This window comes from Cetorhinus maximus, chromosome 6, assembly GCF_964194155.1.
Source record: "Cetorhinus maximus chromosome 6, sCetMax3.hap1.1, whole genome shotgun sequence".
Lineage (NCBI taxonomy): Eukaryota > Metazoa > Chordata > Chondrichthyes > Lamniformes > Cetorhinidae > Cetorhinus > Cetorhinus maximus.
The window spans coordinates 15,538,700-15,558,259 of record NC_135884.1 but is presented as its reverse complement, the minus strand read 5'-3'; the positions used below and the strand labels follow the sequence as shown (position 1 = coordinate 15,558,259).

The 19,560-nt window shown below is 41.7% G+C and overlaps 1 protein-coding gene across 1 annotated transcript in view; it reads left to right on the top strand.

Moving 5' to 3' along the window:
* celsr3 (cadherin, EGF LAG seven-pass G-type receptor 3) overlaps positions 1–19,560 on the top strand; it is a 289,689-nt gene that overhangs the window by 113,460 nt on the left and 156,669 nt on the right. Inside the window, exons 4-6 of the mRNA XM_078543033.1 lie at positions 6,114–6,229; positions 7,306–7,394; positions 19,046–19,203. Coding sequence (XP_078399159.1) covers positions 6,114–6,229; positions 7,306–7,394; positions 19,046–19,203 — 363 coding nt within the window. The remainder of the gene's footprint in view (positions 1–6,113; positions 6,230–7,305; positions 7,395–19,045; positions 19,204–19,560) is intronic.

Here is a 19,560-nt window from a genome sequence, read left to right as displayed (position 1 = left end):
TCAGTAGCTTATAAATGCTCAAAGACCAGTGTAAACCATTTATGTGTAAAATTAAAATGCCAGGTTTTACTCTTGTAAAAAAAAAGCAATCTGTAAAACATCTCTTGTAATTAGGTAACCATAATGAGGTTAGCTTCATACAATACACTTTCTTTTTGTAAGAAAATAAATACTTTAAAAATATTTTCTACTTGTTTCAGACCTCTAGACATATGTTGTCAACTTGAATGACAGCTCAAATAGCGTAGATATAGGGAGGCATTGTGATATTGTTCACTTTGCCATGTTTTGGTTGGAAAAGTGCGCATTCTAATTGTATGTTACAATTACAGCAAAATCTTACTTGATACAATCTGGCAGGTGAAAGAAAAGGACTGCTGGTAAGCAGATTTCTACTTGCAAAGGGAACCGTCATGAGGGAAGGCTGTATTCTTGAAGCACTTGCATCAGTCATATGTTGTGTGTTTTTGCTACACTGAGTGTGAACAAGAAGGAGGAGGATGCTATTCTACAACGTCTGGCTCCCATTGTCTCCCCACAGGATGAGAGGTTGGGAGGTGGAGAAGGCCCTAGACTGCTTTGGGTCTCCCTCACTTGTATTCTGTTTAGGTTGGTATCACTGCTTGGAAGCAACTCACCTCAAAACCCTTAGGTTGCAGTTGCTTGAGTGGCCAGCGAGATCAGGAAAAGGGGGCAAAGTACCAATTTTAAAAAGCAATTGTGAAAAGTGACCAGCTGAAATAAGTCTTCAGTCTGGCTTCCTGCGAAGATTGGCCAAGTTTTTGTCTGGATATTTTTGTTATGTTTTACTCTGCAAATTTAGATATTTTTATATTTGGAAAATAGCTCTGTTCCATGGCAATTAATTGCTCGAATGTGGTGACAATGACCCAGCTTTCGCAGCGTGATGCTGTGGATTTTTTTTTAAAAAGCATGTTGAAATGATCTGGTAGTTGGAGCAATATAGCATGAAATACCATTAGTCCATGTACAAATCTTGACACATTCAAGCCAAGAACTGGGAAAATTACTGGCTCTTGATGAAGGGGCAAAATTGACTATTATTCATCAGCAGGACTCTCCTTTCTGAGTAACAGTTGTTAAACAATTAGTTGTGCCATGTATAAATTGACTTTTCAGTAGTAGTCCCAAAGCCTTTCTGCCATCTACAAGGCATGCAGTAGGAGTGTGCTGGAATACTTTCCACGTGACTAGAAGGATGCAGCTCATCAAACTGAAGAAGCCCGACACCATTCAGGACAAAGCAGCTCATTTGATCTGCACTTTATCCAATAGCCTAAATGTCTAGCTGGTGTGCCACAGTAACATTACGTACTATATGAAGGATGTGCTGCAGCAAATTACTAAGGCTTTTTTGGCAGCACCTCCCAAACTTGTTAACTCCTCCATCAAGCACAAGGACAGCAGATGGATGGAAACACCATCACCTCCATGTTCTTCTTCAAAAGTCATCCTGACTCGAACATATATAGTCAATTCCTTTAATATCGCTGGGTTAAAATCCTGGAACTTCTGACCCTACAGCATTGTCCGTGCACCTTCATCACACAGACTGGAGCAGTTCACAACGAAAGTCCACCACATCCTTCTGAAGGACATTTAGGAGTGGGCAATAATTGCTAGCCTTATCAGTGAAATCCACATCCCAAAAGTGAATAATTTAAAAGAAAATGTGCAGTTCTCAAACTGTGTTACCTGCTTGCAACCTGGTGTCATAACTGAAGATGATACTTTTGCAACCTTGAGAAAAAAATATGAAAGGTAAAAAGTGTAGGTTGAGCATATTAACAGAATGCGTGACTTTACTGAAGCAGAACTTTGTGATATTGTGCATAAAGTGCCTCAACATAGACTTACAACTCTCACCAAATCATAGAATTGTTACGGTGCAGAAGGAGGCCATTTGGCCCATTGTGTCAGCATTGGCTCTCCAAATGAGCAGTTTGCTGGGTGCCATTCCCCCACCTTCTCCCCACAATCCTGCACATTCTTCCTTTTCAGATAATAGTCTAATTTCCTTTTGAATGCTTCGATTGAACCTGCCTCCGCCACTCTCTCAGGCAGTGCATTCCAAACCCTAACCACTTGCTGTGTAAAAACGTTTCTCCGCATATCACTTCTGCTTCTTTTGCTAATTACTTTAAATCCTTGCCCTCTTGTTCTCAATCCTTTCATGAGTGGGAACAGTTTCTCCCTATCTACTCTGTCCAGACCCCTCAATTCTGAATATCTCTATCAAATCTCCTCTCAGCCTGCTTTTCTCAAAGGAAAACAGTCCGAACTTCTGCAGTATATCTTCATGACTGAAGTTCCTCATCCTTGGAATCATTCTCATGAATCTCTTCTGCACCCTGTCTAATGCCTCCATACCCTTTCCAAAGTGTGGCGCCCAGAACTGGATGCAATACTCCAGCTGAGGCTGAACTAGTGACTTATACAAATTCAACATAACTTCCCTGTTTCCTGGCCTTAATCACCTCGTCATCACCATGGACGTCAAATCCCTCTACACTGCTATCCCCCACCAGAATGGCCTAAGGGCTCTCTGCTTCTTCCTTGAACAGAGGCCTAAACAATCACCATCCACCGCCACTCTCCTCTGTCTGGCTGAACTTGTTCTCTCACTGAACAATTTCTCGTCTAACTTGTCTCACCTCCTCCAGATAAAAGGTGTGGCTGTGGGTACCTGCATGGGCCCCAGTTATGCCTGTCTTTTTGTGGGGTATGTGGAACATTCCTTGTTCTAGTCCTACTCAGGCCCCATCCCAGAACTGTTCTTTCAGTACATTGATGACTCTATCGGTGCCACTTCATGTTCTTGTCTGGACCTGAAAAAACTTATCGATTTTGCTTCCAATTTCCACCCCTCTCTCACTTTCACATGGTCCATCGCTGACACTTCCCTTCCCTTCCTTGACTTCTCTGTCTCCATTTCTGGTGATAGACTGTCCACCAACATTCAGTAAAGCCCAGTGACTCCCACAGCTACTTTGACATAGCTCCTCACATCCTGCTTCCTGTAAGGATTCATCCCATTCCCTCAGTTCCCCTGCCTCCATCGCATCTGTTCCAATGATGCCACCTTCCAAAACGGCACATCTGACATACCTTTCTTTTTCCTTAACCGAGGTTTCCCACCCGCTGTCGATGACAGGGCCCTCAAACGTGTCCAACCCACCTCCTGCACCTCTGCCCTTGCCCCTTCCCCTCCCTCCCAGAACCATGATAGGGTCCCCGTTGACCTCACTTTTCAATGTTCTGCGTTTTCAAGCCTTCGCATTCAAAGGATCATCCTCCGCTATTTCCGTCTACTCCAGCATGATGCCACCACCAAACACACCTTCCCCTCACCCCTCTGTCAGCATTCTGTGGGGACTGTTCCCTCTGTGACACCCTGGTCCACTCCTCCATCATCCCCAACACCACATCCCCTTCCCACGGCACCTTCCCATGCAATTGCAGAGGGTGCAACACCTGCCCCTTTACCTCCTCCCTTCTCACCATCCAAGGCCTCAGACACGCCTTCCAGGTGAAGCAGCGCTTCACTTGCACCCCTTTCAATTTGGTCTATTGTATTCGCCGCTGCTAATGCGGTTTCCTCTACATTGGGGAGACTAAACGCAGACTGGGTGACTGCTTTGCGGAACACCTTCGCTCAGTCCGCAAGCATGACCCAGACCTTCCTGTTGCTTGCCATTTCAACACAGCATCTTGCTCTCATGCCCACATGTCTGTCCTTGGCCTGCTGCAATGTTCCATTGAAGCCCAACACAAACTGGAGGAACAGCACCTCATCTTCCGATTAGGCACTTTACAGCCTTCAGGACCTGAATTCTCCCCTCCACCTTGACCCCCTTTTAATCCAATATATATATATATATAATTTATTTATTTTTATTTTTTTGTTCATTTTTAAAATCCTTTTTCCCCAACACCCCCACAGGGCCATCTGTCACTTGTTTCTATGTTGTACTTTCACAGAGCACTGACCCTTGTTCTGCTCTTAACACCTTCTGCTATCTTATCTTTATGCCACTATCAGCATCTTCTTTACTTCTTCACCACTACCACTAACACTCCCTTTGTCTTGTGTCCATGATATCTTTGTCAATCTCTCCTTAGCTGTCACCTATCCCTGACCACCTATCTTGCTCCACCTGCTCCACCCCCTTCTTTAGCTCTGAAGAAGCATGAAGTGCAATGCTGTTGGTGCAGTGTACATGGACTTCCAAAAGGCATTTGATACACAACAGATTTGTGAGCAACGTTATAGCTCATGGAATAAAAGGGACAGTTGGACCATGGATATGAAACTGGCTGAACGACAGGAGACAGAGGTAGTGGTTAATGGATGTTTTTCCTGCTGGAGGAAGGTTTGTAATGGAGTTCCCCAGGGGTCAGTGTTGGGGCCCTTGCTTTTCCTGATATATATTAATGACCTACACCCTGGTTTACAGGGCACAATTTCAGAGTTGCAGATGATACAAAACTTGGAAGTATTGTGAACTGTGAGGAGGATAGTGTAGAACTTCAGAGATATAGACAAGTTGGTGGAATGGGCAGACAGGTGGGAAATGAAGTTCAATGCAGAGAAGTGTGAGGTGATTCATTTTGGTAGGAAGAACAAGGAGAGACAATATAAAATTAAGGGTACAACTCGAAAGGGGGTGGAGGAGCAGGGGGATCCAGGTGTATATGTGCATAAATCATTGAAGGTGGCAGGATATTTTGAGAGAGCAGTGAATAAAGCATACAGTATCCTGGGTTTTATTAATAGGGGCATAGAGTACAAAAGCAAGGAAGTTAAAAACAAAATATTGCAGATGCTGGAAATCTGAAATAAAAACAAAATGCTATAAAATCTCAGCAGGTCTGGCAGCATCTGTGGAGAGAGAAACAGAGTTAACGTTTCGAGTCATATGACCCTTCTTCAGAGCGCTTTTGAGTTTGGAGCAGCCCTGCCATTTCTTTATTAACTAATAACCTTGTGGTTAAACCTTACTGCTGGTACAAATATTAATAAAGCTTTATCAATACCAATAAAACTTAGTACTATTAATAGAACTTAGCAATATTGATAAACCCTACTAATACTTAGTACATTTTAATAGTGGAAATGAACCTTACTTATAAACCTTACAATTAGAATAACTTACCTGAGTTTTGAAAGATAAATGAGAAAAATACTCACCAACCAATAACTTACCTCTTCCCTGTGATGTCAGACGTCAACTTTTCTCAGAACCCGGTCGGTCATAGGTTGGCAAGATCTCTGTGACCTTTTTAAACTGAAATCTCTGCTGCTCTCCAAGCTTTTTTTAAACTCCATGAAGAAAATATCACATAAATCTCTCCTGGTGGGAACTTGTACATAATCCTCTGAGGAGAATGTTTGTTATTTTTATCAGATGGATCTGTCTCCATCTAAGGTTGGAACAAAAGCTTTAACACAACAGATAGAGAATCTTTTGTACCCTTGTCAAAAAATGTGATTGATAATTGAGCTTCTGTACTTATAGCTGGGGAAGAAGTATTTTAAATTGGGGAAATTCCATAACCAGAAAGTGGAGTTTCTATATTTGTATATAAACTGGACACCAACATGAACCTCCCAGCCAGAGATGGCAGTTGCTATATGTATTTGAACTTCATGTCCAAAGAGGAGACTAGTGATTCTTATGTCTGGAAGGATTACCTGTACCTGTGTGGATTGCAGGATACACTAGACTGGGCTTCACACTAAAATGAATCCCATGATTATGGGCTATGAATTAAGCTTTACTCATGCAGTCTTAGTCAGATTGTCCATTTTAGTCACTCGTTATCGTTTATGCTCAGCTGAAAGATTTTGAATCCACTTTGCTTTATAGGTCAGTGATAAACTGCCTGGATGTGAAGCCTCTGGACCTGTCAGAATGAGATCATTAGTTCAATGTTGTGATTGTCTGTCAGTAAGTATTACAGTTCAGGGAGAGCTTTTGGCAGAATTTTAGTGATGGACCAGTCACATGCTCCCTGCCCAAGATGCTGTGAAAGAGTGCTCCAGACATAGAAATCCATTTCCTTACTGAGTCTAATGTCTGTGTTTTCAGGTTCGCTACACAAGAAAATAATGGTCTCCTGTTCTACAATGGGCGATTTAATGAAAAACATGATTTTATTGCAGTGGAAATCATTGATGGACAGGTCCAGTTAAAGTACTCAACAGGTTTGTACAAAACATATTTATGCATTAAATATTCAATTTAATTACATCAGCACTTGATCTGGAAATAGATTCCCATTTATTTATTGAGTCATGTCCAAATTAATTCAATGGGATCTCATAGAATTCCATATCCATTACGTGGAATGTCAGGTTAAACTACTGGTAGCTCCTGGGAACTACCTATTTGAATTTGTAAACCATAATATGATACTGTGGCACAGCCAGTTACTCCTAGCACATATCTGATCTAGGAATGTACTTTCAGTGTATGCAACCCTTCCTTTCCTCCCCATTACAAAGATGTTTTCACTCAGTCCACTTGTATAGCATTTGAATTGGACACATCGATTCCAAGTCTTTACAATTCCAGTGAACCAATTCACTCCCCCATAATATCAAATTCTAATACATCTGTCCATTTTCCATTATCTAGAACTCTTGACCCAAGCATAGAATTTAAATACGAATAGAATCTTAATTTTAATGTACAGTTCAGTAAATATAGCCAATCTGTTGTCAAACTTCATCATATGTTTGCGATCTTTTACTAGCACAATGTTATATGCACATTCAGAGAGTTCTTTCTGTGTTCTTTTAATAGGCACATTTGTTGCAATTATACTGCATAAAATACAGTATTGTATACAATATTGCAACAATTGCATAATTTGCAACAAATTAGTATTTGCATATTAGCTGCATTAGTATGTATTAGCTGCATACTAATGTTGCAGTATTAACAAGTACTGTAATACTGTTACAGTTACAGTAATGTGACACACATTTCTGCACCGAAATTTGTTTTTCTGTTGAGTTGTAAGAGAAGTGAGCCAAGTTTTCTGACCTTGTGTGAATAGCCCAAACAGGTTCAATCTGTTACAGGCCTTATTTTTGTTTACCTCTCATTCTTTGGAGGATGGGAAAATAGGAGGTGACAATATTCTACACATACTTTTGACATTTTGTTATGACTTTTGCCCCATATTAAAATCCATGTAGCAGCTGAATAGTGAAAGCTTGAAACTATTCACTTATTTAAAGAAAAATCCTTAGTGTCTGGGATGTTCTTTTCACAGGAGAGTCAATGACGGTGGTAACGCCTCATCTTCCTGGAGGTGTCAGCGATGGGCAGTGGCACACGGTACAGGTCCAATACTATAACAAGGTAGTAAGTTAATACCAATTCAGTATTACGTTTTGCATTTTGAAATTGTATACACCATTTTCTAAGCAGCTAACCTGTTGACAGGACAAAGGCTGTGTGCAAACCTATGTGCCTAGACTTTCTTCCCTGCCTTCCTTTGAGACGTGCTTGACAGCAGGCTGTTCTAGGTAGTGTGGCTAAGACTGGAACTCTTGTCAGTATGTTATTGCATCTTACTGCTTTGCATAGTAATGTGGAGAAATGAATGCAACAGAGAAAATAAAGAGAATAAAGGAAAAAGATAGTGTGAAGATGTAGTATTATCAACCAGTAAGGGTCTCAGTTAGAAATAATGTTCATTACCTGTTTAAATTGTTAATTAAACATTCTCCTTTTTAATTCCTGTCTGTTAGAAAATTCTATTTTTGGATTATCTCCAGGATTGACACAGCAATTGGACAGATATAAACGGTGGCGAGTCACAGAGTTACATATGAACATACGAATTAGGAGCAGGGGTAGGCCATTCAGCTCCTCGAGCCTACGCCACCATTCAGTAAGATCATGGCTGATCTGATTGTGGCCTCAACTCTATATTCTCCCTACTGTCGATAACCTTTGACTCCCTTGTTAGTCAAGAATCTTATTTACCTCTACCTTAAAAATATTCAGTAACCCTGCCTCCACTGCTCTCTGAGGAAGAGAGTTGCAAAGATTCACAACCCTCTGAGAGAAAAATAATTCTTCTCACCTCCGCCTTAAATGGGCACCCCCTTATTTTTAAACTGTATCCCCTTGTTCTCGTCTCTCTCACAAGGTGGAACATCCTTTCAGCATCCACCCTGTCAAGTCACCTCAGGATCTTACATGTTTCAATAAGATTACCACTCATTCTTCAAAACTCCAATGGATTTAGCCCCAGACTCTCCAACCTTTCCTCATAAGATAGCTTCCCCCCCCATCCCAGGTATCAGTTGAGTGAACCTTCTCTGAACTGCTAATAGATTTATATCCATTCTTAAATAAGGAGACCAAAACTGTACACAGTACCCCAGATGAGGTTTCACCAACGCCGTGTACAACTGTAGCAAAACATCCCTACTTTTATATTCCATTCCCCTTGCAATAAACATCAACATTCCATTTGCCTTCCTAATCACTTGCTGAGTTACGTGTTTCAATCAGGATCCAACTTAAAAATTGCACCTCACACCTCCCAGACTTTCTTTTCTTGGCTTTGTGACTGGACTACAAGGTTGGTGAGCACATTAGGTCAGGACACAGAATCTCCTACAGATTAAAACTGGAAATATTATTAGTACGCATCTTGAGAAGATATTTAATGTTAAAGGTGCGGCATATGTTTCACTTTTGTACCTTTTTTTGTCCTTTAACTGCGGCAGAATGGTTTCAAACATCTGGCAGTGACTGAATTAGACCAGCGATGACCCTTACTATAAACTGGAGGGATGGGGGTGGTCGCATTCTGTCCTGAGTCCTTGTTACTCAAATTCTGCTGCTGAATGGTTGCTATTCCATAGAGTAGCAGGTTTCAGCCTTGTGGTTTTGTGAAGGTACCGACAAGGAGATCATGTCCTTACGCACAAAGCGGAGAAAAAAATCAGGGAACAAGGCATGTGCAGCCTAACCTTGGGCGGAATTTTGCCGTCGGTGAGCAGGGGGCGGGGCCCGCTCGCCGATGCGTAAAATGACACAGGATGATGTCGGGTGGAACCCCCGACGTCACTGCGCCCCATTTAAATTTTCAGGAAGGCGGGGGCGCAGCAAAATCAGCTGCGGGCCCACCAACCTGTCAATGGCCAATTGAGGCCATGGACAGATCAATTAAAGTACTTAGTGTACCTGCCCGTCCAACCTTAAGATTAGCGGGCAGGCCAGGAGCCCCGGTGGCAAACAGAGAAAACATGAAACCTCATCCACCGGCGGGATGAGGTTTCATGCAGGGTTGCAAAAATTTTAAGAAAGTTATTATGTTAATTATGAACATGTCCCATCTCATGTGACATTGTCACATGAGGGGAAAACGTTAGGGAAATTATTTTTTTCTATTTTTAATCTTTATAAAAGTGTAAACGATCTCCCTGAGGCAGCATTTAGCCTCAGGGAGATGTGCGCTCTTACGTGCGCATGTGCGGAAGACGCACTTTCGCTTTTAGGGAGTCACCCCCCACCCGCACAGGAAGTGCATCGCGCTTCCCGCTGGACGTCACGCTGGGCGGGCCTTAATTGGCCCGGCCACGTAAAATGGCGGCAGGGCCCGCTTCTCCGACGGGGATCAGCTCCCCACCCGCTGGAGGTTGGGTCGAGCCTGCCCGCCCGACAGGCAGAAAATTCTGCCCCTTGTGTACATTTTCGCAGCTAGCCCAGAATGGCATTGCTACTAGTTTAAGGGCAAATTGATTTTTTTTATAGCTTTAGTTCGTTTGTGGCCTAGAAGACGAGGACGATTGGAAAAAAAATTGAGAGATTTTACAACCTCGAGGAAAATCCAGACAATCCTGGAGGCCTGCTGCAATGAATCCGTTTAGTGGGTTATTATTTTTCAGATCTCTTAACACTGTCATTCTCAATCCCTGCTTCCAGTATTGTTGGTTAGCAGCTCAGTAGAAGAGATCAATTATGGGCAGGTACGATTTTATAAACTATAATGCAACCTTAATAATAACGACATACACACATACTCACACTGCTTTGGTAAGCCCTGGTCTTATTTGTAATGAGTTGATTTGAGCCAGTAATTTTTGACACATGCTGTGCTGTGTCCTATAAATAGGCAGCTCACTTGAATGAAACGACTGTCAGGAAAAAAAGAAAAAAAAAGAAAGCAACTGGAACAAAGTCCAGAGAACTGATGGAGGCCTTTTAACCTGCCCGCCTCGGCACTTGGCAACCCCTGTGCCTGCCTCCGATCTGCGTCTGGAGGCACCCACTCTCCCTCCCAGAACAAAGATTTGCCCCGTCACTCGGGGCACTTTTTTCCAAGGTGGATGTGGCGACCTGGGAAATTTCCTGACTACTCAACTTGGGAGTGAAAATCCAGGCCTTAGAGTCTGCCCTGCCAAGCTATCATCAGTGCTCACACTGATGATCCAGCACTACTTTGTGATCTACAAAGTGGTCTCTATCATATATATTAATGATGCAATTTCTTGCTATCATATATATTAATGACTAGAATAAATTTTCAGGTTTGGAGGTGACACTAAGTTAGGTGGCATAGCACATTGTGTAGATGGAAGCAAGAAGTTAATGAGGGACATAACTTGAGTTGGCAAAACTGGCAGATGATGTTTAGTGTGAAAAAGTGAGGCCATCCATGGTGTTCCCCTGAAGCATAAATTGGGGTATTTCTTTATGATCGATGCGCAAAGAGTTTTAAATGTCCTTGTGTCCAAATCACTAAAAATTAGTGCATTAGTACAAAACGTAATCAAAAAAGCTGATAGAATGTCTGTCCTTTATCTCAATGGATTTGGAATTTAAAAGTGAGGAAGCGGATGCTTCAGTTGCAAAGAGCTCAGTCAGTTCCATCTAGTTTACTGCCTCCTGCTTTGGTTATTAAACGACTGGTAAGGGATATTGGCCTTGGAGAGGATTCGGCACAGACTCAAGAATTATCTCAGGGCTTAAGAGAATAAAGTTATGATGATTGATTGCAAAAATGTTGGCTTTGTTCTGTTAACTTTAGAAGGTTGAGGGATGATCTAATTGAAATCTATAAAATGGTAATGGTATTTAATAGGGCAGGTACAGAGAACATATTTATTCTGGTGGGAGAATATAGGACAAGGAGACACTTTCTTAAAATTAGACCTAGGCCATTTAGGAGTGAAATCGGGAAGCTCTTTTTCAGACAAAGGGTAGTGGAAATCTGGAACTATTTCTCAAAAGGCTGCGTGGCCAACTGAAATTTTCAACCTTGAGATAAATTTTGTAAGGCAAAGATATCGAGAGATTGAAGTTAATAAAGATAATGGCATTTGAGTACACATCAGCCATGATCTAATTATAGGAACAGGAGCAGGTTATTTAGCCCTGTGAGCTTGTTTGCCATTCAGTTAGATCAAGGCTGATCTCTATCTTACAGTCATGTACCCACCTGGGTTCTGTAATCCTTAATATTCTTGCCTAGCAAAAATCTGTAAATCTGTTTTGAAGTTTTCCATTGACCTAGTCTCAATAGTTTTTTGAGGGTGAGAATTACAGATTTCCACTATCCTTTGTGTGAAGCAGTGCTTTCTGACATTAACCCTGAATAACCTAGCTCTAATTTTAAGGTTATGTGCTCTTGGGTCCTGTGCTCCCCCAACCAGAGGAAATAGTTTATTTTTATCTACCAAATCAAATCCTTTAATTATCTTCAACTCATTTGAATCACCCCATAATCTTCTATATTCGAATGAATATAAACCTAGTTTATACAAGCTGTCCTCATAATCTAACCCTTTTATTCATGTTATCATTCTGGTGAATCTGCACTGCACTCCCTCCAAGACCAGTATACCTTTCTGAGGTTCGGTGCCTAGAATTGCAAACAGTATTTCAGATGGGATCTCACCAGCTCTGTATAGTTGTGACACAACTTTCACCCCTTTGTATTCCAGTCCTGTTGAGTTAAAAGCCAACATTACATTCATTTTAAATGGGTTTTTTTTGCACCTGTCCAGTAACTTTGACTAATTTCTGTACTTGAACCCCTAAAAGTCCCTGGTCATCCACAGTTTCTAGTTTCCCACCTTCTAGAAAATGCACTGATTCTTAGGTCCGAAGTGAAAGACCTCGCACTTAAAAGAAATAAACTTGCGGGACTGCAGGGATAGAGTGGAAAATTGTAACGACAGGATTGCTCTACAGAAAAGCTGCGTGGACTCGATGGCCTAGTGGCTTCCTACCGTGCTGTGATGACTCTATGATTTTCCCACACTGAACTCCATTTGCCAGTTTCACTCGCACTTAATCTATCAATTTCCCATTGCAACTTTCCACTCCCATCGACGTACACTATATTCCATGCTACCTCACTTAGTGTTGTCAGCAAATGTAAATATACACCGCTCTTCCTTCATCCAACGTGCCTATAAATGTAGTAAAGATTTGCAGCCCAAGTACAAATCTGGATTAATATATTTCTATTTTTGTGTAACATTTTTCACGATGACTAGGGGCAGAATCTTCTGGCTGGCGGAGCCCGCAAGCCAGCGCTTAAAATGTCGTGTGCTGACATCGCGCGAGCGTCCTGACATCAGCGCGATATTTCGGTCGGCAGGCACGCTATGCAGCGGGTCCGCACCCGCCATTAATTAAAGGTCTCGTTAAGGCCCTTAACTTGCCAATTGTCGACGATTTTGAAGGGCCCGTGCGAATTTCGGTTTGGCGCACAGGCCCAACGGGCAGGCGGGTAGGTGAATTTTTTACAGACCTCATCCGGTGGCGGGATGAGGTTTGATAGCGGTTTTAAAAACGTTTAATAAAGTTTTTGTTTATTTCATTAACATATGTCCCATCTCGTGTGACATTTTCACGTGAGGGGGACATGTTGATGAATTTTTTATTGTTTTTTTTTTTGCCAGCCTTTCAGCGATCTCCCTGAGGCAGCACTTTGCCCGCCCACTTAAAATGGAGGCGGGGCCCATTGCGGCGGCGATCGGCTGCCCGCCTGCCACCGAGCCGGTGGGGCCCGCCCGCCCATCAAGGGCAAAATTCTGTTCTAGATGTCACAAAGCCCTTCACTGTCAACAAAGTATTTTATGACGTGTAATACTGTTGTAATGTAGGAAATGTGGCAGCCAATATGTGCCCAGCAAGCTCTCTCAAACAGCAATGTGGTAATGACCAGGTAACCTGTTTTTTGTGATATTGATTGAGGGATGAATATTGGCCAGGACACTGGGGACACTCTCCTGCTCTTCTTCAAAATAGTACCATGGGATCTTTTACATCCACCCGAGCAGGCAATGGGAACTCGATTTAACATTGCATCCAAAAGATGGCACCTCTGACAGTGAAGTGCTGCCTCAGTACTGCACTGGAGTGCCAGCCTTGATTTTTTTGTGCTCAAGCCCTGGTTTGGGACTTGACCTCAGAACCTTATCATGCAGTGGCGAATGCGCTACCAACTAAGCCAACTCGGCAAGGGTGCGGGAACCAAGAGAAAATATTAGAGAGGAATACCAGGGTGCACAAAATACTGGATGGGACAGATAGCACTAATTTAGAGAATAGTAAGTTAATGGGTAAAGTCGGGGCAAGGGAGAAAGTAACAAAATCTAAATCAGGATTAATTTGCATGGATGTGAATGCACGGAGTATAGTAAATATGATTGGGGAGTTGCAGGTGCAGATTGCCATGTGGAAATGTGACGTTGTGGTGATAACAGAGACCTGGCTCAAGGAAGGGCAGAACTGGGTGTTAAATATTCCAGGGTACAAGGTGTTCAGAAGAGATAGGAAAGGAGGGGGAGTGGCGGTATTGATTAAAGGGAGCATTGCAGTGCTGGAGAAAGAGGATGTCCCAGAGGGTTCAAGGACAGAATCAAGTTGGCTAGAGCTAAGGAACAAAAAGGGTGCAATTACATTGCTCGGTGTAGTCTATAGAACGCCAAATAGTGAGAAGGACTTAGAAGAACAGATCTGCAGAGAAATTACAGAGAGATGTAAGCATTATAGAGTCATTATAGTGGGGGACTCTAATTACCCGAATGTAGACTGGGACAATGGTAGAGTAAAGGATGTTGAAGGGTATAAGTTCCTAGATTGTGTTCAGGAGAATTTTCTACCGAGTATGTGTCCAATCCAACAAGAAAAGATGTGCTGTTGGACCTGGTTCTTGGAAATGAGTTGGGCCAAGTAAATCAAGTGTCAGTGGGGGAACATTTAAAAGACAGTGATCATTGTACTGTACATTTTAGGATGATGACAGAAAAGGACGATAGGCAATCCAGAGTAAGAATAATTAGCTGGACAAGAGCCAACTTCGATGGGGCAAGGATGAAGCTGGGCCAGATAGACTGGAACGAAAGATTGGCAGGAAAAACTGTAGCTGCACAATGGGCTACCTTCAAAAAAGAATTGGTTTGGGCACAGTCAAGGTATATTCCATCGAAGGGAAAGGTAGGACAAACAAATCCAGAGTTCCCTGGTTGAAAAGGGAGATTGAAATTAAGATAAAGAAGAAAAAGTGCGCTTATGACAGGTGTCAGGTAGAAAATACAACTGAGCACCAAGAGGAATACAGAATTCAGAGGGGAGGTGAAAAAGCGTATTAGAAAAACGAAGAGGGATTAAGAGAAAAGACTAGCAGTCAACGTAAAAGGGAATCCCAAAGTCTTTTATCGACATATAAGTAGTAAAAGGGTGGTAAAAGGAGGACTAGGGCCAATTAGGGGCTTAAAAGGGAATTTACACATTGACGAAGGGGCCATGGCTGAGGTATTAAATGAATACTTTGCATCTGTCTTTACCAAGGCGGTAGATGCTATACACGCCATGGTGACAGATGAGGAAACTCTGTCACTAGAAGGGTTCAAAATTGACAAGGAGGAAGTGTCGAATAGAACGCGGTACTTAAAGTTGACAAGGCACCAGGACCAGATGAAATGCGTCCAAGGATATTGAAGGAAGTGAGAGTAGAAATTGCAGGGACACTGGCCATAATCTCTCAGTCTTCCCTAGAGTTGGGGGTGGACTGGAGAATTGCAAACATTACGCGCCCTTGTTCAAAAAAGGTTGTAAGGATAAGCCCAGCAATTACAGACCAGTCAGTTTAACTTCAGTGGTGGGCAAGATTCTAGAAACAATTATTCGGGATAGAATTAGTAGTCACATGGAAAACTATGGGTTGATAAGGAAGAGCCAGCATGGATTTCTAAAGGGGCAATTGTGTTTAACTAACTTGCTGGAGTTTTTGAGGAGGTAACAGAAAAGGTCGATGAGAGTAATGCTGTTGATGTGGTCCACATGGACTTTCAAAAGGCATTTGACAGAGTGCCACACAACAGACTTGTGAGAAAAGTCTTTGCTCATGGATACGAAGCTTGGGAGTGTTGTGAACTGCGAGGAGGATAGTGTGGAACAGGCAAGTTGGTGGAGTGGGCAGATAGGTGGCAGATGAAGTTCAATGTGGAGAATTGATGCATTTTGGTAGGAAGAACGTGGACAGACAATATAAAATAAGGGGTGAAATTTTGAAGGGGGTGCAGGAGCAGAAAGACTTGGGTGTATATGTGCATAGATCATTGAAGGTGGCAGGACAGCTGGAGAGAGCAGTTAATAAAGCATATAGTATCCTGGGCTTTATTAATCGGGGCATAGAGTACAAGAGCAGGGGGGGTTATGCTGAATTTATATAAGACACTTGTTAGACCTCAGCTGGAGTATTGTGTACAGTCCTGGGCACCATATTATAGGAAGGATGTGAACACATTGGAGAGAGTGCAGAAGAGGTTTACAAGAATGGTTCCAGGGATGAGAAACTTCAGCTATGAGGATAGATTGGAGAGGTTGGGACTGTTCTCCTTGGAGAGAAGAAGGCTAAGAGGAGATTTGATAGAGATGTTCAAAATCATGAGGGACTGGACAGAGTAGATAGGGAGAAGTTGTTCCCACTCATAAAAGGATCAAGAACAAGAGGACGCAGATTTAAAGTGATTTGCAAAAGAAGCAGATGTGACGTGAGAAAAAAACATTTTCACACGACGGGTCTGGAATGCACTGCCTGGAAGTGTGCTGGAGGCATTCAAGGGGGCATTAGATGATGATTTGAATAGAAACAATGTGCAAGGATATGGGGAAAAGGCAGGACAATGGCACTAGGCCATAATGTTAATTTGGAGAGCCGGTGCAGACATGATGGGCCGAATGGCCACCTCCTGTGCCGTTAAAATTCCGTGAAGCTACAGCTGACGTAGGAAAGATATCATGCTCACAGTTCTCCATGCTTGTTTCAGGTAGATGTTCTGGCAGCTTTTGTCTTTGTCTGGCATAGTTTATGCAAATGAGGCATTTCTTCATGGGGAGGCAATATTGGAATTGTTAAACTTATCTTGCTTGAGTTGCATCTTCTACCACTTCCTGATTGCAGATTGATATTGTTTTCTTAGGTGGCCAAGGCACCCAAAAAATTCCCTACACTTTTGTGAATAGGATCTTTTTCATCCACTGGAATATGTTAATGGGGCTTTTAAATATTATGGGCTTCATTTCAAAAGCTTGGAAATCAAGTGCTTTATATGTATTGTGTTGAGGACAGGGTGCACAGCATGTTATACAATCTGATTTCACTCTTGCAAATGGATCATAGAATGGTTACAGCACAGAAGGAACCATTCAGCCTGTTATGTCTGTGCCAGCTCTTTGCAAGAGCAACTCAGCTAGTCCCATTGTGGATCAAATCACAGCAAATTCAAATTAGATCAGTATCCAGTTTTGTACAACACTGTTATGGATTCCATTTCTTTTCAGACTGGGTCAGAGGCACACATGTATTTCTTTGCAACAGAGTACACTCACCAGCATAATCAAGTGGTAGGGCCATTGCTGAACGGAATGATTGAGCGTCTACATTAAATATCCGGGTGACTCTATTAATATAAGAATTTGTTCCCTCGAGTACTGTCCTACTCTTCAAGGCAGACCATTATTATACAATAAAAAAAAACAAACAAAATAGAAAACATTCGAGCCAATAGATTGAAATAAAAGCAGAAAGTGTCAGATGTGCACAGCAGTTGACGCAGAATGAATGAGAAAGGTGTGTTAATATTTTAGGTGTAAACTTGTGTTACAAAAGCTGAAATACTAACCAACATGTTATTTTTTTCTAATAAATCATAACATTTTACAGTGCAGGTCATTTGACCCATCATGCCTGTGCCAATCCTTTCAAAGAGCCATCCAATTAGTTCCACTCCCATGCTGTTTCCCGATAGCCCTGCAATGTTCTCCCCTTCAAATATTCATCCAATTTCCAATTGAAAGTTACCTTTGAACCTGTTTCCACTACCCTTTCAGACAATGTATTCCACATCATCAAAACTTGCTGCATTAGAAAAAATCTTATCTGGCTGTTCTGCCAATTACTTTAAATAAGCATCCTCCAGTTATTGAAAAATCAGCCAGTGGGAGCAGTTTCTCTTTAATTACTCTATCAAAACCCTTTATGATTTTGAATGCCTCTTTAAATCTTCCCTTAACCTTTGCTGTAAGGAGATCAATCCCAGCTTCCCTAGCCTCTCATATAATTGAAACTCCTCAACCCTGGTACTTTTTAAGTAAACCTCATGTGCATCTCCTTACTAACACCTTGATATCCTTCCTAATATGTGGTACCCAGAACTAGATATAGTGCTCCAGCTGAGACCTAACCAGTGATTTATTAAGGTTTCTGTCTCCAGCTTCCTGCGTTATTAGTTCTGCTCTTCATTTCTTCTGGTTGATGTTTTGAAAATCATTGCACTGCAGTTCACTGTGAAGCCCCTTTCTCTACAGAGTTGGGAGCTAACTGCACATTTATAGATGAAAGAAAATTAACTTGATCAGTGTTCCAGACTGTTCAGTTATACAGTGTTGTCAACATTACAGATTTTGATACCCACACTCACAGCTTGTGCACAGTCTTTGTTAGGAGATTTGTCAAGGGAAGTGTGGAGATAGTTTGAAAGCTGTGCCAATATAACATTATACCAACACTGATCCCTCACCAGCAACTCAAGTCATGAGCTGGGCAAATGATTACACCCTAGAGAAATGTTTCCACTTCCTGATGTGGGAGGTTTATTAACAAGTAGGTTGCAGTAGTTCTAGCAGCCTAATGTTTTCAGGCAATGACAGTCCCATCTGGATGCAATCAGTTCATCTTCCTCGAGTTCTGAAATCAACTTATAGCTTTGTACAAGAATTTGCAGACGATTAGACAATCCATTTGATAATTTAATTTTCACATATCTGAAAACATGACTCTGTTGGGGAAGGAGCTCTGTTTTGCATTCTCATTCTATGTAGAAGGTAGACAAAGAGCAGAGCAAGGGAAAGAAAAAAACATGGATGAAAGATGCCTACATTAAAATATAGACACATACATAGGAACAGAATAGAGAATAAAGGGATATCTCTCCTCGTGGGTTGCCTGGTTTCTACAGGTAAAACTATTTGCTTGAAAGTTCACATTTACATGTTTGTACAATTTGGGGAAAATTGGAATAAGTGACCAGCTTTAGAAGCAAAAAGGAGAGAAAATGGAGGAAGAAAATGATAATCAGTTTGAGGAAACCCATTCAAAACACACAGGTAATAGTAAGCATTAATTTAAAGTCATTAATATACTGTGCTGTATAAATCATGGTGGGAGGTGAGGTAATGTTCCTATTAATCTTTTATGAGTTATTCAGAAGTGTTTGTTTTATGTATTAGTGTTTCTTTATAACACCACCTCTTACTATGAGAAATTGCTCTTGCTTAATTGTAATTGATTTACCACTTCTCTAAATAGGATGGAATTGTCCCCTAATGTTCTCTCTTAATTTCTAGAAATGAAGTAATCTGATAATATTTTATGAATGGTTGCCATTTAGGGAATCAATAAGGCAGCTATTCTTTTGCAACCCAATGTCTAGCCTTTCGTTGATTAACTTGCCTTATGTGCATTCTTCTATTAGCCAAAAATTGGGTCATTGGGAGTTGCACAAGGCCCGTCAGAGCAGAAGGTGGCGATCTTAACAGTTGATGACTGTGACACCTCCATTGCTGTCCGTTTTGGGCCTGATATTGGAAACTATTCATGTGCTGCAGAGGGTGTACAGTCCAGCTCCAAGAAGTAAGTGTGTAAAATATGCCAATGCATCTCGCTGATGTTATATGTTGTCTTTTTGGTGTAAATAAATTTATTGTTAGTGGTTTATGGCACCATTGAAAGTTTCTCATGCAAGATTATGCTTTTCAACCACCAGCTTCTACATTGTGTCCTCTTTGAATCTGATTATTTAGCTTCTTTCATGCTGTCTGACATCACTGTGTGTCACTCCACGTCCCTCAATAAATCTGTACAGAGAACTGTAGCAGAAATCAACATTTAAAATAAAGGAAATTCACAACGAGGTTCATTTTGTGCCAATGATGTATCCCTCTTCAAAGTGGTCTAGATGATTGATATAATGCTAAAACTCTTCTGGGT